The following is a 15,724-nucleotide window of genomic DNA, read 5'->3' on the forward strand; positions in this document are numbered from 1 at the left end:
TTTAGCAGCAGTGTTGCAGTTGCTCAGCTGAAATTACTTGATACAACTGTAAATTTTAAAACTGTTTTTTATACTTTATTACCATAGGAAACACATCAATACACTTCTGATATTAAGAACACTTCCTTTCCTGCGTCATGACTCAATGCGACCCTGCTGCATTTCTGCAGCCTCGACTTCCCTCTGCACTCTTCTCCCAGACTTTATTTGCCCTGGTAGCCTCTGCCAATATTTGATTCGCTAATGGGACCCTTTGATTTATTTTGCCCTTTCATTGTCTTTCATAAAATGTTGGCAGGTGTGTCAAATTAGGTGAGAATGCACCTAAAGATGCTGCTGAGGAAGAGTTCACTGTTTGAGTATTTGTTGTGTCTAGACTGCAAAATATCTGGAACAAACTATAGCAGCAGTGTTGCAACCGATCAAGCGAAATAACTACATACAGCTGGAAATAGTTTAAATGTTTTCTTGTGAATAAAGAGGTGTTAGGTCTCAATAATATTTTATACTTTATTACCATATAAAACATATCAATATAGCTCCGACATCAAAAACATGTCCTTTCCTGAATCATGAACCATAACCTGTGTACACAGTGATGTTTGTTAGATCAGTGAGGCTCAAGCAACAAATCAAAATCCATTCATGTCACTTTTGAAACGGTCTCAGTGGGTCAGTGGCACAAATAATATGTCACACAATCATGATGAAGATTAAAATCAATCAAGGCTGGTCAATACAACCTGCTGGCAGGAACACAAGTGCTTCCATAAAGGGACACAGTATCAGCTTTGAGGTAGGGTAAAGGTATTCATATTGTGCTCCGTTGGAAAACATCGTCCAGCAGCTTTAAAACCTTCATCAAGAAGACCAGGATCGATGCTAGGACTCAATGTGTAACTTACAGATATAGTTTGTGACAGTCCTGCATTAAACTGTCTAAAAACAAAGAGTTCATTATTTTTTACTCGTGTGTTTCTCTTTGCTTGGCTTTCAGTGGCTATCAGCTACCAATTAATAACATATGACCAGCGTCAGAAATTGCATACTGAAATCAAGTCAGATGCTTTTCTTACGACTGAGGCTGCAGAGTAACTGGACGAACTTCTTTACACCTCTGCAATGTTTAAAGGAAAAGCTGATATTCACACTGGCACTGCTATGAAATTGGACAGAACAGCATTTAGTCATTAATAGCGAGACACTAAAATTCAAGTGAAGCCAACATCTACAGCTCAGTGGCTTACTGATACGCCAAAGAAAAACCCCATGTTACATTCTTATACGATGGCAATCCTTCATATATCACTTTAAAGGGACTCTATGTAACAATTTGTATCAATTTACCTGTATTAATCACTATTTTTACTGGCCAAATGTGAGCGGATTGGAAACCTGACATGAAAACTGAGACCTTCCCTGTCACTCTTAGTTGCCAATAAAAGACTGAATGATTAGTTTAAGTTGTTTAATTCTGTTGGACTGTGGATTCTTTTGTGAAGGACTCGGGTTGGATCTTCTGTGACGGCCAAAAAGATGTGACTTCACACACATTCTCGTGTGCCTCATCACAGTGTCTCTCGCTGCTTACAGAAAGCAACATTAACTAACAACAGTTTAGAAATGGAGTCAAACATCCAGCTTCTAGCACAACAAAGAAGTTCCACAGAGCCCCTTTAGTTCCTTGAGAAAACTGATCTCCCCCCTCGTCCTCCTTGTTTTTCTGTCTGCTCACTCTGTGTGGATAAAAAGAAAGATCAAGAGGAGGTGTAAGACCTAAAGCTGTGTGCATGTATTTTTCTGAATACAACACAATAAAACAAAACAGAAACAACGTAACGTTGTGATGCATCTCTTTAATGATTTAGAGTTCTTTTAGATGAGTCTGGGAGAGAGGGCGTGTACTAAAGTCCCTCTGTGCAGGTGTCAAAGATAAAAAGAGGCACGGAAATCTCTTTCCCAGTTCTTATCTTGCTGCTCTTTTCTCCTACTTTCCGCCCTTTTCAGTCCTTTTCCTCCCATCACCTCTTTCTCTTTTGGTCGTATTTTCACTGCGTCACGATCTCTGGCCTGGAAGTGAGTAACTTTGGCTCTTTTCATCTGTCCATACCCAAGGCCTTGCTGATCTCTCTTCAGCACAGTTGGCACTGGCCGTTTAGTACCCTCACCCTCTGGGCCCAGCCCCGTCCCTGGTGTCCAGCCACAACGAACCATCATCTTAAAGCTGTTGCTGGAGGGAGGGAGGCAGTAGTAGGGTGCCGGTGCAGGACGCTGCAAACTGAACTGATGCAGAGTGGAGGAGAAATGTGCCGACAGGCTGCCGCTGTACTCGGTCCGACACACATCACACCACTGAGGCTGGGCGGCACTGGGGACAAAGGGAAGATGAGATATTAGTGAGCGGAGAATAATTAAAAAGGAACAGGTTCACAATCTTGACCGTCTTAAAACTCAATCTAAGCTCTCCTTTTGTTCAGAAATGTAACGTATTAAGTTTATCCAGAGCCTACATGAGAACTGAGTTTGGGTCTTCTGTTTTTTAGAATTAAATTTGCTATCTGTGTTCCTCTGGACAACGTTTTACTGCTGCAGTGAAAGGGTGCAACTCAGACTGCTAAGGCCTAATAACAGCTGTAATATAACTGTAGATTAGATACCCAATCATGCTGCATTAGGATGGGGTATTCAAACTTTCTGTATGACCAGGAGGAATGATTACATCAAGAAAAAAATATTTCAGTGTATGTAACGGCACCTGATTACTGTTAAGACAGGCTTCAAGTTATCATTTATAGAAAAGGGTTGACTTTTGGAAAATGCACTTTACGTCACACCATTAACTGTCCTACCAGAGCCGGACTGATACACAGTTCACTCAATACTAATTTTTATTTATTGCCATGTTTTTATTTCCGCGTTTTTCATTGTTGTTAACGTTTTGTCTACGGTGATGGACTTTTTAGCCATATAACCCTAATCCAGCTACAAAAAAAAGCATGAAAAGTCGGCCTTTAAAGTCGAGAGAGTTGCTGTTATGCAGATTAAACACTATCTTGGTAGGCGGCACTGCAATAAACTGGAAGGTGTTTGGACGTTGAACACAGCAAGCAGTTGCAAGTTTCAACTCGTCTTGCCGTCAGTCTTTGGTCTGAACGAGGCTTACCGGTTACATCACCCACTGACCTTATGTTACCCTCAGCATAGCTCCACCCACTACCAACCTGAGCACAGTGTAATCAACCAGATTAAGTGAAAACACCTGTGAATTCATGCAAAGCCTTTAATGTTATTTCACCATCAGTGACTCATCGTTTCTGACATATCTGAAACCAGTTTCTTGTTACTCATTCATTTTCACGATACTTCAGGTCAATCTATTGTTTGTCGACTTCTCTTCACTTGATTGTAATCACAATCATTTTGCTGGATGGTTTGGGGGGGTTTGAAATTTTACACTGTATGCAACAGAGTGTGCTTACCTGTTATCAGATGGTGTCTCTGTCTCTGTACATCTCCCATAGCTCTCAAACTCCTCAAATACATCATTATGGCCAGCTGGAGGGAAAGAATAGCTATGGATGAGTTCAAATTCACCGTACACACAAACATAGTTATTTAGAGCCAAGAGCTGCGTGGATATACCTTCCAGTGCCAAGTCTCTGGCATCCCTGCCCTGTGTATCAACCACTCCGACCCAGGCTGCCCCATGCTGCAGCAGCAGCCTCACCGCGGCTCTTTGTCCTGACCAGCTTGCACACATCATGGCCGTCCAGAAGTAGGTGTCCTTGAGGGAATACCAGCAGGAGTTAAAACAAATAAAAATGAAATATTTCCATAACCCACTGAGCAGTAAGTCCTGTACCTGGAAGTTGATGTCGACCCCTTTTGAGAGCAGGTCTTTGAGGCCAGAGATGTCCCCCCCATGGGCACAGCGCAGCAGCCTGAGCCCCAGGAGCTCTGTGGACCTTTCTGAGTTGCTCGTCTCTCGTCTGTGGTCACCTTCACCATCACCAGTTATCCCTCTTTGCACAGCAGACTCAGTTTGACCCTGCTGGACCTCTGCAGCCCTGGCTCTCCTCCTCGCTCTTCTATTAGACTCTCTATTACTCTGCTGCTTTCTGCCATGATCTCTCTTGCCAACTGTACTCCTTGATGCCTCTTGCCCTCTATCATCTTTCATTAAATTTTCATAGAACTGCCTGGCCTCTTTCCCACTAATCACACAGCTTGTTGTAGAGCTGGGCTGTTCAGTTGTTTCAATGCTGAAAACATCCTGCCCGCTGGCAGGAGTAAAGCCAAGAGCTGCCATAAGGAATGACTCCAACTTCAATTATGCCAGGTTGAAATTTTAACCAGCTCCCGGTTACAACAAGTCAGTCTGAGAACAGACAAAGCTGTAAATGTTCCTGTTATCGCAACATGGTGTCAAGCTCAAAGCCAATACTTTTTTACTGTATACATATACAGTCTGGTATTAAGGGGAGCTAATAAGCTAGCAGCAAGCCACCGTCGCTTGCTAGTCTTGGTATGTAGTAGGGCAAGTGGTTTATTGTCCTTCCTCACACTGTATTTAACCAAATACAAATCAAGTGAGTAAATGTGACTAGATAAATAAGACAATAGCTGACACAGCCTGCCAAATAAGCTAGCTCCGAGTGAGCTAGGTTAGCAGAGCTACCGAGCTTTAGCTTAGGTTAGCATCAGCATTAGCTTTTAGATACGTATAAGCCTGTTCATTTAAGATCAACGAATGGATTTAAGATAAACCAGTAACTTTACCCAAGGCGCCTCAAACGGTTACACAGATAACAACGTAAACTAGAGGTAGAAGTGAATTATTTCTTTGATAATACGAGCATACGAGGCTGCTTCCGGCTAACGTTCGCTTCTTCTTTCCTGTTTGTAAACAGTCGCTCAGCTGCGTCACTAACAGTGAGTGCTGCCACCTGCCGGACAGGATGCTCCACTACAGCACCACTGCTGCTCACATATCATGTCCCTATTCAGACCAGGTGTGTCTGTTGTTCATCAGTATTGTTGTTTATTTTGCATGAATATAGTTTTGAACTATATATATATAATTTCCTGCACTATTACTCATATTTTAGGAGGATAATCTTTGCACATTTCAGTTTTCTGTCTCCATGGCGCCCTCATGTGGGCAAACTTTTGCTGCCTGCTACCTTATTGATTCATTGTTAATTTTAGCTGTTTTCCCTTTATCATTATTATATGTGTGTGTGTGTGTGTGTGTATATATATATATATATATATATATATATATATATATATATATATATATATTAATTAATATATGTATATATATGTTGTTTAACATGTTTTACTTTATCTACTTATAGTTATATGCCCTGACTTCTACACTTAATTTTTTTCTCTTTTTTCACACTAACTGGACAATATTTCTTACCCTTATTTATTAATCATTAACAACACACCACCACACTGCTTACAATTACACTGTTCATGGTGTACAATATTAGGTATATACAGTGTATATGAGTCTATTTCTGTTTCTTACCTTTTCATGATATTGTATATTTTTGACTGTTTTTATTGTTTATTGCAATATTATTGTCCTTTGGCTGCTGCGACAAAGAAATGTCCACATTTGCGGTACAAATAAAGGAATTCTGATTCAGATTCAGATATTATATTTGGGGCATTTTTAGCATGCAAGAACTGAGTGGAAAGACCCGTGAGACCTCTCTCTCTGTTTACCTTTTTTTCTACTGTTTTCCATATGTGCAAATGTTTACAGGGCTAAAATCAACAATATTTATTCCTTAATGAGAATGTACACATTTGCTGTATCCAATAGCACGTTTAGGCAATAAATGATCTTAAAGACTGTTGCCAATTAAGCTTTTTTCGCTGAATTTCATCCTGCAGCCCCTTTGAGTTACAACATATCGATAAAAAAAAGACCATTTAGCATCAAAGCGCTCAACTGCACAGACATCTCTGAGCTGCTAACACTGATAAAACACACTTAACAGGTATGAATATGCAGTTTATATGGAGACACAGTCAATAAATTGATATAATTTACACCAAATAGTTTCTTAGTGGACGGATTGTGAATAAAAGGATGCAGCGTACATGTTTCCCTTTAGCACATTCTGCTCGGTAACGTTAAATGTGCTGGCAGAGTGAATAATAGTTTTATTTTTTATGGCACTTTTTTCTAAACAGTTACAAAAAGCTTGGTTACAGAGAAGCATAAACAAAAAGATTACAAATAGTGAAACGAAGCACAGATAATATCATGGCGACACGCACGGTGGCGAGGAAGAGGACGACAAAAATACTGAAGCAGTTTCTCTGAAATCTTTAGTGTCAGTTGAGTGATCGGATTATATCCAGTTTTTGATCTACAAGGCAAACTGTGGAACATAAAAGCTTTGGATGTTCATTTACATGCAGGTCACTTGTGTCAGTTTGTTGGCAAGTCACGGTGTCTGAATAAGTGGCACAGTGGGTCGACTTCCAGGGACCTGAAGCCTCATGCAGAGATTTTGTATTAAGCGGTAATTGTCCAGGTAGGAAGCTTGCAGGGAGCAGCCTAACAGTGACAAACAGTTTGGATGGCAACAGTGAAGGATTATACTGCGCAGAGGAATCAATGGTTTTGCATGTTTTAGCCGACTATCCTGTAAACAAAAAGGTACACCAACAGAAAACACAGCATTGATGAGAATGTTCTCTGAAAATCCAGCCCAGCAAACATGAAGACATCTGAACTCGGTAGTTTCCTGGTTACTAGTGTTTGAATTCAGACCTTAAAAGTTCAATCCATAATCCAAATATAAACATAAGGACTCCGCTCGTGATCTGTTCAAATGTGATTTTTTGCCCAAAGCAGTAGATCAAACCAGATCGTTGAATAATAGTTTGAGAAACACACAGAATGATCTTATCTGTAACACGCACATCATTTCCACAGTGAGCAGAAAAATAGAAACCCCAGTCCGATCCGACCTAACGGTGCCAACTGAAATGTGTTTGTAGCACCAGGCGACTCAAACCGTCACACACTGACAGCGTACGTTCGGACAGTTTGTCAGTTTTAGGGCTATTTTATTGCTGCAAACTTCTTTTAGTCCACACGTACATGGGTATTTAGGAAACCGCTTTAAAATGAATACTTTTCCACTGACAAGGACCACTCCAGAACTATTCTGTCCATACGAACACAACTGAACACACGTTTAATGACCGTTTCTGTACACGTCGTTGTAAACAGGAAGCAGATCTGATACTGTATACTATATCACATAATCCTCCTTTATTTTAATGAAGCGTTATATGTCAGCAGCCAGTTTTACGTCTCTTTTCCATTTTTGTATTTCAATGTTTGTTTGTTTCTCTTGAATATATACGAATGTACAAACTCAAATACTCCACAAAATCACAACACATTAGCAAATAATGTGTGGGTTATTAGTGGGTTTTTCCAAAGATTTCTCACATGTGATGACAATGGTTTTTCCAACATGGGAAACTCTCCATAAGGTCACTTTTCAACTTTTCAAAAAAAGTAATTTACGTGTGTGTGAAGGCCAAAACACCTAGAAAAAGCCGTGTTTTGATAAAATACCAGAGTATGTGTGGACAGCGCCTCAGACTGCCCGAGTTTAGACATTTGGAAAGTTTGGTTTCTGTAGAAATACATGTTAAGGTACTGACAAGTACTCGTTAATAAATGACGCCCAGCCCTAGTGATAAATAGTCCTTATAAAACTTGAAATGATTCATATTTGATGTACTGTGTCAGAGGGTTATTGATTGAACATTGGTTGATTGATTGAAGGCCTTACATTTGCTGTTTTGTTTTGTTTTTTTTCTACAGCAGAGAAAATCTGTATTCTCCGAAAGTCAGACAACCTCATAATTTATGACAGTGGAGTGTTCACGTTAGCCCGAGTCTGCTCAAATTAGCTTCCATCTCATCTCGGTTGGTTTCTTATTCTTTCTCAAGCGTTATAAGAAAAATGTGAGCCTTGATTCTTGATGCTACCTGCCCCTACAAACATGCAAAGCCACTGGTACTGTCATTCAAAATAAAACAAACAAACAAACAACCAAAGCCTCACCGGAGTTTTGTTACAACAGTATCTAACTAGTGGTATTTACTGATGTGTCGGTTTCTGTCCCCAGTCTGAGTAAACGTCTGTCCGCAGTGGGGGCAGGCGTACGGCCTCTCCCCAGTGTGTATCCTCATGTGAACGTTCAGTTTGTCTTTGCTGATGAAGCGTTTGCTGCAGCAGGTGCACGCGTACGGTTTGTCCCCCGTGTGATAGCGCTGGTGCATCTTCAGCTCCGTCATGCGACCGTAAGTTCTGCCGCACTCGGGACACTTGTAGGTCGGCCGCACCTCCATGTGCTGCCTGCTGTGCAGCCGCAGCCCGCTGACCGACCTGAAGCTCTTGCTGCACTGGGTACACTGGAAGGGTTTCTCCCCGGTGTGGATGTTGATGTGTAACTTGAGGCTGGCGGCTGAGGGGAAGCCGTTGCCGCAGACGGAGCAGAGGTGAGGTCTCTCCCCCGTGTGGATGCTGAGGTGCTTCTCCAGCTTGTTCTTGTTCAGGAAAGTCTTGCCGCAGACGGGGCAGTTCATCGGCTGCTCCCCCTCGTGTGAGCTCATGTGATCCGTCAGCTCAATCAGTGTGCAGAAGGCAGAATCGCACCGTGTGCACGAGTATGGCCTCTCCTTCTTGAATTTCCTGTGTTTGAGGCAGTGTTGCTCTAGATCTTCCTTCTCCTCAAACGTCTCGATGCAACAGGTGCACTGGTACGGTCTCTCTTCCGTATGAGTCCGCAGGTGGTACTTCAAAGCTGTTAACTGCAGAAAGACGCTGTCACAGTGTGGACATTTGGATTCCCGTCTGTCGTGGACCATTAAGTGCCTCTTGTAGTGGGACAGCTTGATGAATCGCTTGCGGCACAGGGAACAATAATACTGCTCATCTTGGTGGCTCTGCTCATGCTTCTTCAGCGCATACTCGACTTTAAACTTCTTCCCGCAGGTGCTGCAGGTGTAAGACTTCTCGTGAACCCCCATGTGGGCCTCCAGTTCTTCAGGGCTACCAAAGGTTTCGTTACATTTCGGACAAGTACCATTGTTTTCTTTAACGTGAATCTCCAGGTGTTTGTTGAGGTCTTCTGGGAAGGCAAAGTTCTTCTGACAATCAGGGCACGTGTAGCTCTCGCTGTTGGATCCTTTGCGATGGGTCACTATGTGTCTTTTCAAATGGTATAATCGACCAAACACTTTGCCGCAATCGCCGCAGACGAGGCTCCGAGGGCTGCTGGACTGCACCTTCTTGTGTAGTTTAAGATGGCTCACAAGCGCAGCCTTCGCCTTGAACTGTTTATCGCAGGCGAGACAAGTGAGGCCGTCCACTGCATGAGTCTTCTTGTGTGCTTTCAGTTCCAGCCAGCTACCTAAACTCTTCCCGCATTTATCGCAGATGTACTGGCCCAGGTCGTGCTGGTTCCTCAGGTGTCGGGTCATGTGGTAGGACTGGCTGAAGGTCATGGCGCAGACCGGACAGCTGAACGGTTTCTCCTTCGTGTGCGTCCTCATGTGTCTGGCGAGCTTGTTCGGCCCTCTGAAGCGCCTGCCGACACAGATTGGACAGAAATGGCCTTTTTTAGTCCTAGAGGCGACTTTTTCTTTCTGACTGCCTCCGTCTTGAGATTTGGCTTGATCCGTGTCCTTATCCTCGGCCTTAACACTGACTTCAAATTCTTTCTCCTGAGCGTCGCTATCACCAGAGTCGGCATCATTCTCAGCAGCATTATCGCTGTCATCACTCTCTTGATTGTCCTTGTCAGACGATTCATTTCTTTCTTTCTTTTTTACTTGATTACTCTGCTGAGGACTCTGTCCCTCTGTCTGGGTAGACTGGTCCATGCCATGTGACACGATATGGCTCAGTAACGCATTATTGTTCGTGAATTTTTCCTGACAGTGGGGACATGACAGAGCTTGCGGCGAGTGGGTCCTCCTGTGACTTTTCAGCTCTGCAAGGCTAGCTAAACTTTCCCCACATGTGGAGCAGACGTGAGGGCCCGCGCCGTGCTGGTTCCTCAGGTGTCGGGTCATGTGATAGGACTGACTGAAGGTGACGGCACAGGCGGGGCAGCTGAAAGGTTTCTCCTTTGTGTGAGTCCTCATGTGTCTCGCCAGCTTGTTTGCATCCCTGAAGCGTCTGCCCGTACAGATGGGACAGTAGGGACCTTTTACTTTAGGAATGAAGTCTTCATCTTCATCTTCGTCTTCATCCTGATCGTCATCACAATCATTGGCTCGGTCGAGGTCTTCCTCTTCCACCTTCTGTGATGATGATGATAAGGCCCAATCGTCATCATTTTCTGTCTTGATGCTGGATTCATCAAAAGCTAGATGAGTCTTATCAGCGCTCTCAGGCTTCTCTTCATCTTCATCACTGTGATACAGTTTATCACTGGAGTAATAGTAATTATCTTTGTATCGAGATGATTTTGTTGAGGTTTTAGTCGGGGCTGGTTTTGTTTTGTTTTTCGCCCTGCCCTCCCCACGCCGCGGCCGTCCTCCCTTCCTCTTTTGAACGGGAGGGTCATCCTCCCCGATGTCCACACTGACCTCGTGAACACCAAACAGCTCAGATTCGTTTAAAACAGACTCAATCTCTTTACCGATCACTGATGCCTTCTCCAACGTCAGAGTTTCCCCTTCCAGCAGCAGCCTCTCTTTAAGTTGAGGACAGTTTGTTGTCTCAATCAGCTGCTCCAGAATAAGTTTGTCTTGTAAGTCTCCATAGTTGCACGGCCTAAGCAATTTGTCTAAAGCAGACACAAACTGATCTACAGTCTCTCCGGGCATCTGAACCCTCTGGTGAAACTTAAGACGGTGCATCTGGGAGGTGTGATCAGAGGTGAAGTAAACCGTCAGCGTTGAGATGGCTGCTGCGTATGTGGTTTCATTCTGGATCAGTTCCGTGAAGATACGCTGGCCCTCAGGGCCGAGGCAGTTCTGTAAGAGCACACACTTACTGGAGTCGATGAGCTCGTTTTCACCGAGCGCTTCAAGGTAGTGTTCAAAGGCTTTCAGCCATTTATGCCAAAACATGGTCGGTTCACCAGGGACAGGTAAGAAAGGTGGAGGTGGGGACAGGATGATCAGGAGTGGTTCTGGGAGTGGGTCCATTGAGACGTCCGGTTTCATCACCTCCTCATCTACTTCGACAGTCACTTCACCCATTCTTAGTTTGATGGTTTTTTGTTCACTGGGGCCGATTTTATTTCTTCTCTGACTCAAGTAAGAGTCGCCGAGTTAAGATGAGATCCTCTTCAGTCCGTGTTCAGGCTCCTGACGCTTCACCTCACTCAGGCCAGCCTGGGAAAACTGTGAAAAAAACAAACACAAGTTAGTGTCAGGCTCAGTTCCTTTCTATGGAATTTTCCTATGATGCAATTAAATACCACCTATCTAAAACCATAACAAACAGCCCAGGGACCTTAATGAAGGTAATAATGTCTGCTTTGCGAGTATTTGAGAATTAGTGCAATCTCCAAATGTACTTGCATAAAACAGGGTTTTGCAATATACACTGAAAGAAGAACAGTCATGGTACTGATCCTGATATCCTGACTTTCAGTTTCAGTCAAACTCCAATAAAACAATGGCTCCTACACTTCCCACAATGCAACTCAACAGCATCTCTTTTTTAAGACCCTCAAACTCCATCTGTCCAGTCTCATGTTTTCAGTCTGCAAGCGCAAACTATGATTACTCAATATTCCTTGTGAAACTGGACAAAGCTCCTGAAAACAACTGAAGAAATGTTTTCCAAAAAGGATGAACAATACATTTACTTTAACATGTAAAGTATGTGTAGTACAGTTTTAAGATCGTAATAGAAGGTAAGACAACTCCCTCCACCACTGCATTTTTGTGCAGCTGAGTCTTTAGTGACTGGGGCCCCTTTTAAGGGGGTTCAGGGCCTTCAGGGGGCCCAACGCTGGTCAGGGATAACAGATGTTTATTGTTTCACAGCGAGGGGTTGAGCTGTGGGCAGGGGGCCTCGTGTTTCTAGCCCCGTCCCTGCCACACTATAAAGAGCAATAACATGTCTGTAAAATCACTGTGTGGCTACCATGAGCTACACGAAGCTCCGCATTAATGTGTCAACAGGTTTTAACCGCCGCATTTCACTATGATCGCATTTACTGTGTGATACAACACATGATACACTGATATAATGATTCAGAGCCCCCGTCACTGACACACTGTGGTGGGCGGCTGCTTGGTTCAGCCGTAAAACAAAACAAAGGCGGCGAAAAGGCGTGCCATCGTTGTGGCTGGATCGCAGAATCTGTCAGTAAACGTTACATGCACAGCGTAAGTCGGATTACAGCCATAGGTCGACTATGCTTACTCAATCAGACAAACTGCACCTTGGTCCCGAGTATACATGCCGGTGAGAAAATCTGATTATTGGCCGGAGCATGTTCATACCCCGGAGTACATTTCGTATATGGTGTACATGATAATTACACAAACTAGATGCACAATGGCGCTCTTGCTCGTGGTTATTTCAGAAGAGAGACACCGCGACTGCTGTCCTTCTACTTCCAGCTCACGGCCTCGGGAAAAAAATCCAGAGCCTGCGCAGAACGCAAAATCCGATCCGATCTGACGGAACGTATACAGGCACGAGTAACGCAACTATCAATTAAATGATCTAGACTAAGGTGCATGCATCTTAAAACCCAGTAATACGGTTTTCTCGAGTGTCATGTAAACGCACTGTGTGTGTGAGCAGCCAGTTGTTTCTGGAAGTCAAATTATTTTTTGTGCAGAGGACCCTCAGGCCCCCACTTGGGTTTCAAAACCATCCCTACTTTTAAGGGCAAAGGTTTGGATAGGATGCCCTGTGCTGAGGTCCAGGCTTGGCCCCCTGGCTGGGCCCCCACTGCCCCTCAAATCATTTTACCCGCACCTGGAACCACAAACACACACGAGGAGCAGCCTGCAGGCTCGAGGACTGGAGGGAGATTCAGGATCATACTCTCGTCTGATAATAGAAAATATGACGAAGCACAACCTCTCAAATGTTTCTAGTGATGCTCCAATCAACAAAAACAAAGACATCAACACAACCGAAGGAGTCTGAAGAGTCAGAAGTCAAAAGTCAAAGCCCCCCCGCACGGTCTCAGGTGCACGCGACGGTGCGGGACTGGCGGCACCCCGGAAACCCGCAGGAGGAGGAGAAGAAGATGTTTCAGGACCAACAGTGTTGTCGTTGTGCTTTGTGCTGCTGCTGCCACAGTGTTTTCATACAGAGGCGACGAGAACTCACCGAACCAAACTGGGTCACAAGTCACGACGTGTGTGCAGACAGACAGGCAGATAAACCGCTTCGAGCTCCGAGCCGTGCCGTGCTAACAGCTAGCATCTGAAGAGACAGCCCGCCGCGTCACATCTGTGACAGGTAATGTTACGCCATCGCACCAAAACAATGAAAAGCAAAGCATGAAGTGAAAAATATATCCGCCATGCTGACTGTCCTTCTTCCGGTCCGCTCAGCGGCTCCTCTGAGTCTGACGCGCCGCCCCGCAGCGCCCCCTGCCGGCGGGGAGGCGCATGAGCCGCAGCTGCGTTCAGGGACGGGGAAAAAACCACAATAATCCAAATGTACTCCATTACAAGCACAAGTACTGCATGGAAATGTATACACGAATAAAAGTACAGAAGTATTAACAGCATCATGTATCTCAGAGGTAAAAATGCCCATTATTAATTAGGCTATTGCACATTATTGTATCATTATTACTGATCCATTAACATGTTAACAGCATTTAATTGTTGTAACTGGTCGAGGTATTCCTAATTTTAAATACTTGAATACTTTAACAGGTCAAAAGTAACTACACCTGTCAAATACATTGCGTTTTAATGACATTTGCCTCTGAGACATAGTAAAAGTATAAAGTAATAAAATTAAAATAGTAAAGTACATACACATTGTATTTGTTGTAGGGCATTTAGCAGACGCTTTTGTCCAAAGAGATTTATAGTAATTCATACATACATTCAATCATCGATGGGTGTGGCTGCTGTGCAAAGTGCCGACCAGCACATCAGCAGCAGTTTGGAGTTCAGTGTCCTGCCCAAGAACACTTTGACATGCAGACCAGGGGAATCGAACCAGCAACCTTGCATTAATAAGACGCTGGCTCTACGCCCCAAGCCACAGCTCCAATAGTGTATCTTAAAGTGAAGTATATGCACGTCCACATTGTACCTGCGTACAGGACACAAGCACCTGATTACATCACTGGTTTTATTACAGTACATTTACTCAATTACTGTATTTAAGTACAATTTGAAGGTACTTGAACTTTACTTTATTCCTACACTCTAATACACTTTGGAGGCAAACATGTACTTTTTATTCAAATACATTTTCTGTTATAGTTACTTGTTACTTTGCAGATTGCTTGCTGCATCAAAGTAGAGCATTTTTTAATTAATTTAGTTTATTTGCATATACATACAAGAAAAATGTGTATAATTTACTTTGACTTGTACTTTGATACTTAATTCATTCATTGCCAGAAAATTACTTTTAATACTTCGGTACTTTTAACATCATATTCTTCACTAATTTATCTCAAGTGCTGGTCATATGGGGGATTTCAACCAAATTAATATTTTAACACAATATCTGTGCTCTTTGGTTCCTTTTTAAAACAAGAAAAACTTGTCTGATGCCAGTATAGTAAAAGCTTTAATAGTGTTAAAATACTCTATTACATATAGAACTCAAGTAAATGATTTACCAGCAAAGTATCGAAGGCACTCTTTAGGTCATTACGCAGCATATTACATTGCTGGATTATCATTACTAATGCATTATGTTGTGAACATTTACATTTTGCTGCTGCTTGAGGAAGTGTTCATATGCACTACTGGGCAGTTTAATGGGCTGTGAAATAATGCATGGTATTTAATAGGTTCATTATTGTGAAGCGACTGGTTGATGTGTGCACGAACGGGGCTCCAAAAAGTTCCCTCATCATCATCATCGCGGCGTGAGGAGGATGAATGTCGTTGTTTCAGCAACATGTCGCGCTGCTGTGTTGGTGGTGTAACGAGGATCATTCGCATTACGCAACATTTAACTACAGCTGCAGCGATGACTTCCATTAGTGTCATTGAGCTGAGCCCAGCTGATGAGTGTGAGACCTGAACCACATATAAAGCGTTAAAGGATAAGTTCACACAAACAATTTAAATTCAGTCTTGATCGACTCACCCTCATGCTGATGGTCCAAGAAACGTTTCTGGAGCTTCGCAGCAAAACAGCTCTCCTGAGCAACTGATGTAGATGGGGACTTGTTTTAAAACGTCATTATCCAACTTATGCATTTAACTTAGTGGTTAGTTAAAAACAATAAAAGAAATCCGCGGTCCAGCAGCTTTACACTACTTAATCAAATTGTCCACAGACTTATCAAAATAGACGAGAGGGTCTAATTTTTCATGTCTAATATGGACAATAAATGAAAAGAGAATAATATATATCGTTACAAACTGTTACATAAAGAACCTTTAAAGGGTCCAGTCAGCCAAATCACAATCAATTAGAGCCCGACCGATATGCAAGTGTTGTGGCAGATCGATATTAGGGAGCAAATATTACAGTATTGATAT

General features: G+C 43.1%; 2 protein-coding genes across 2 annotated transcripts; both read right to left on the reverse strand.

Annotated features, from left to right (window-relative positions):
- Positions 1–498: 498 nt before the first annotated feature.
- Positions 499–4,917, reverse strand: gpank1 (G patch domain and ankyrin repeats 1). The gene is made up of 4 exons (XM_030412810.1): positions 3,863–4,917; positions 3,643–3,784; positions 3,480–3,555; positions 499–2,368 (listed from the first exon to the last, which is right to left on the reverse strand). Exons 1-4 carry the CDS (start codon positions 4,307–4,309, stop codon positions 1,927–1,929), a joined length of 1,107 nt encoding a protein of 368 aa, XP_030268670.1. The 5' UTR covers positions 4,310–4,917; the 3' UTR covers positions 499–1,926.
- A 1,101-nt stretch (positions 4,918–6,018) lies between these two features.
- LOC115591094 (zinc finger protein 420-like) lies at positions 6,019–13,601 on the reverse strand. Its single transcript, XM_030432742.1, has 2 exons — positions 13,368–13,601; positions 6,019–11,410 (listed from the first exon to the last, which is right to left on the reverse strand). Exon 2 carries the CDS (start codon positions 11,264–11,266, stop codon positions 8,141–8,143), a length of 3,126 nt encoding a protein of 1,041 aa, XP_030288602.1. The 5' UTR covers positions 11,267–11,410; positions 13,368–13,601; the 3' UTR covers positions 6,019–8,140.
- Positions 13,602–15,724: the final 2,123 nt, after the last annotated feature.

The sequence above is a fragment of the Sparus aurata genome, chromosome 1 (assembly GCF_900880675.1).
Source record: "Sparus aurata chromosome 1, fSpaAur1.1, whole genome shotgun sequence".
Classification (NCBI taxonomy): Eukaryota; Metazoa; Chordata; class Actinopteri; order Spariformes; family Sparidae; genus Sparus; species Sparus aurata.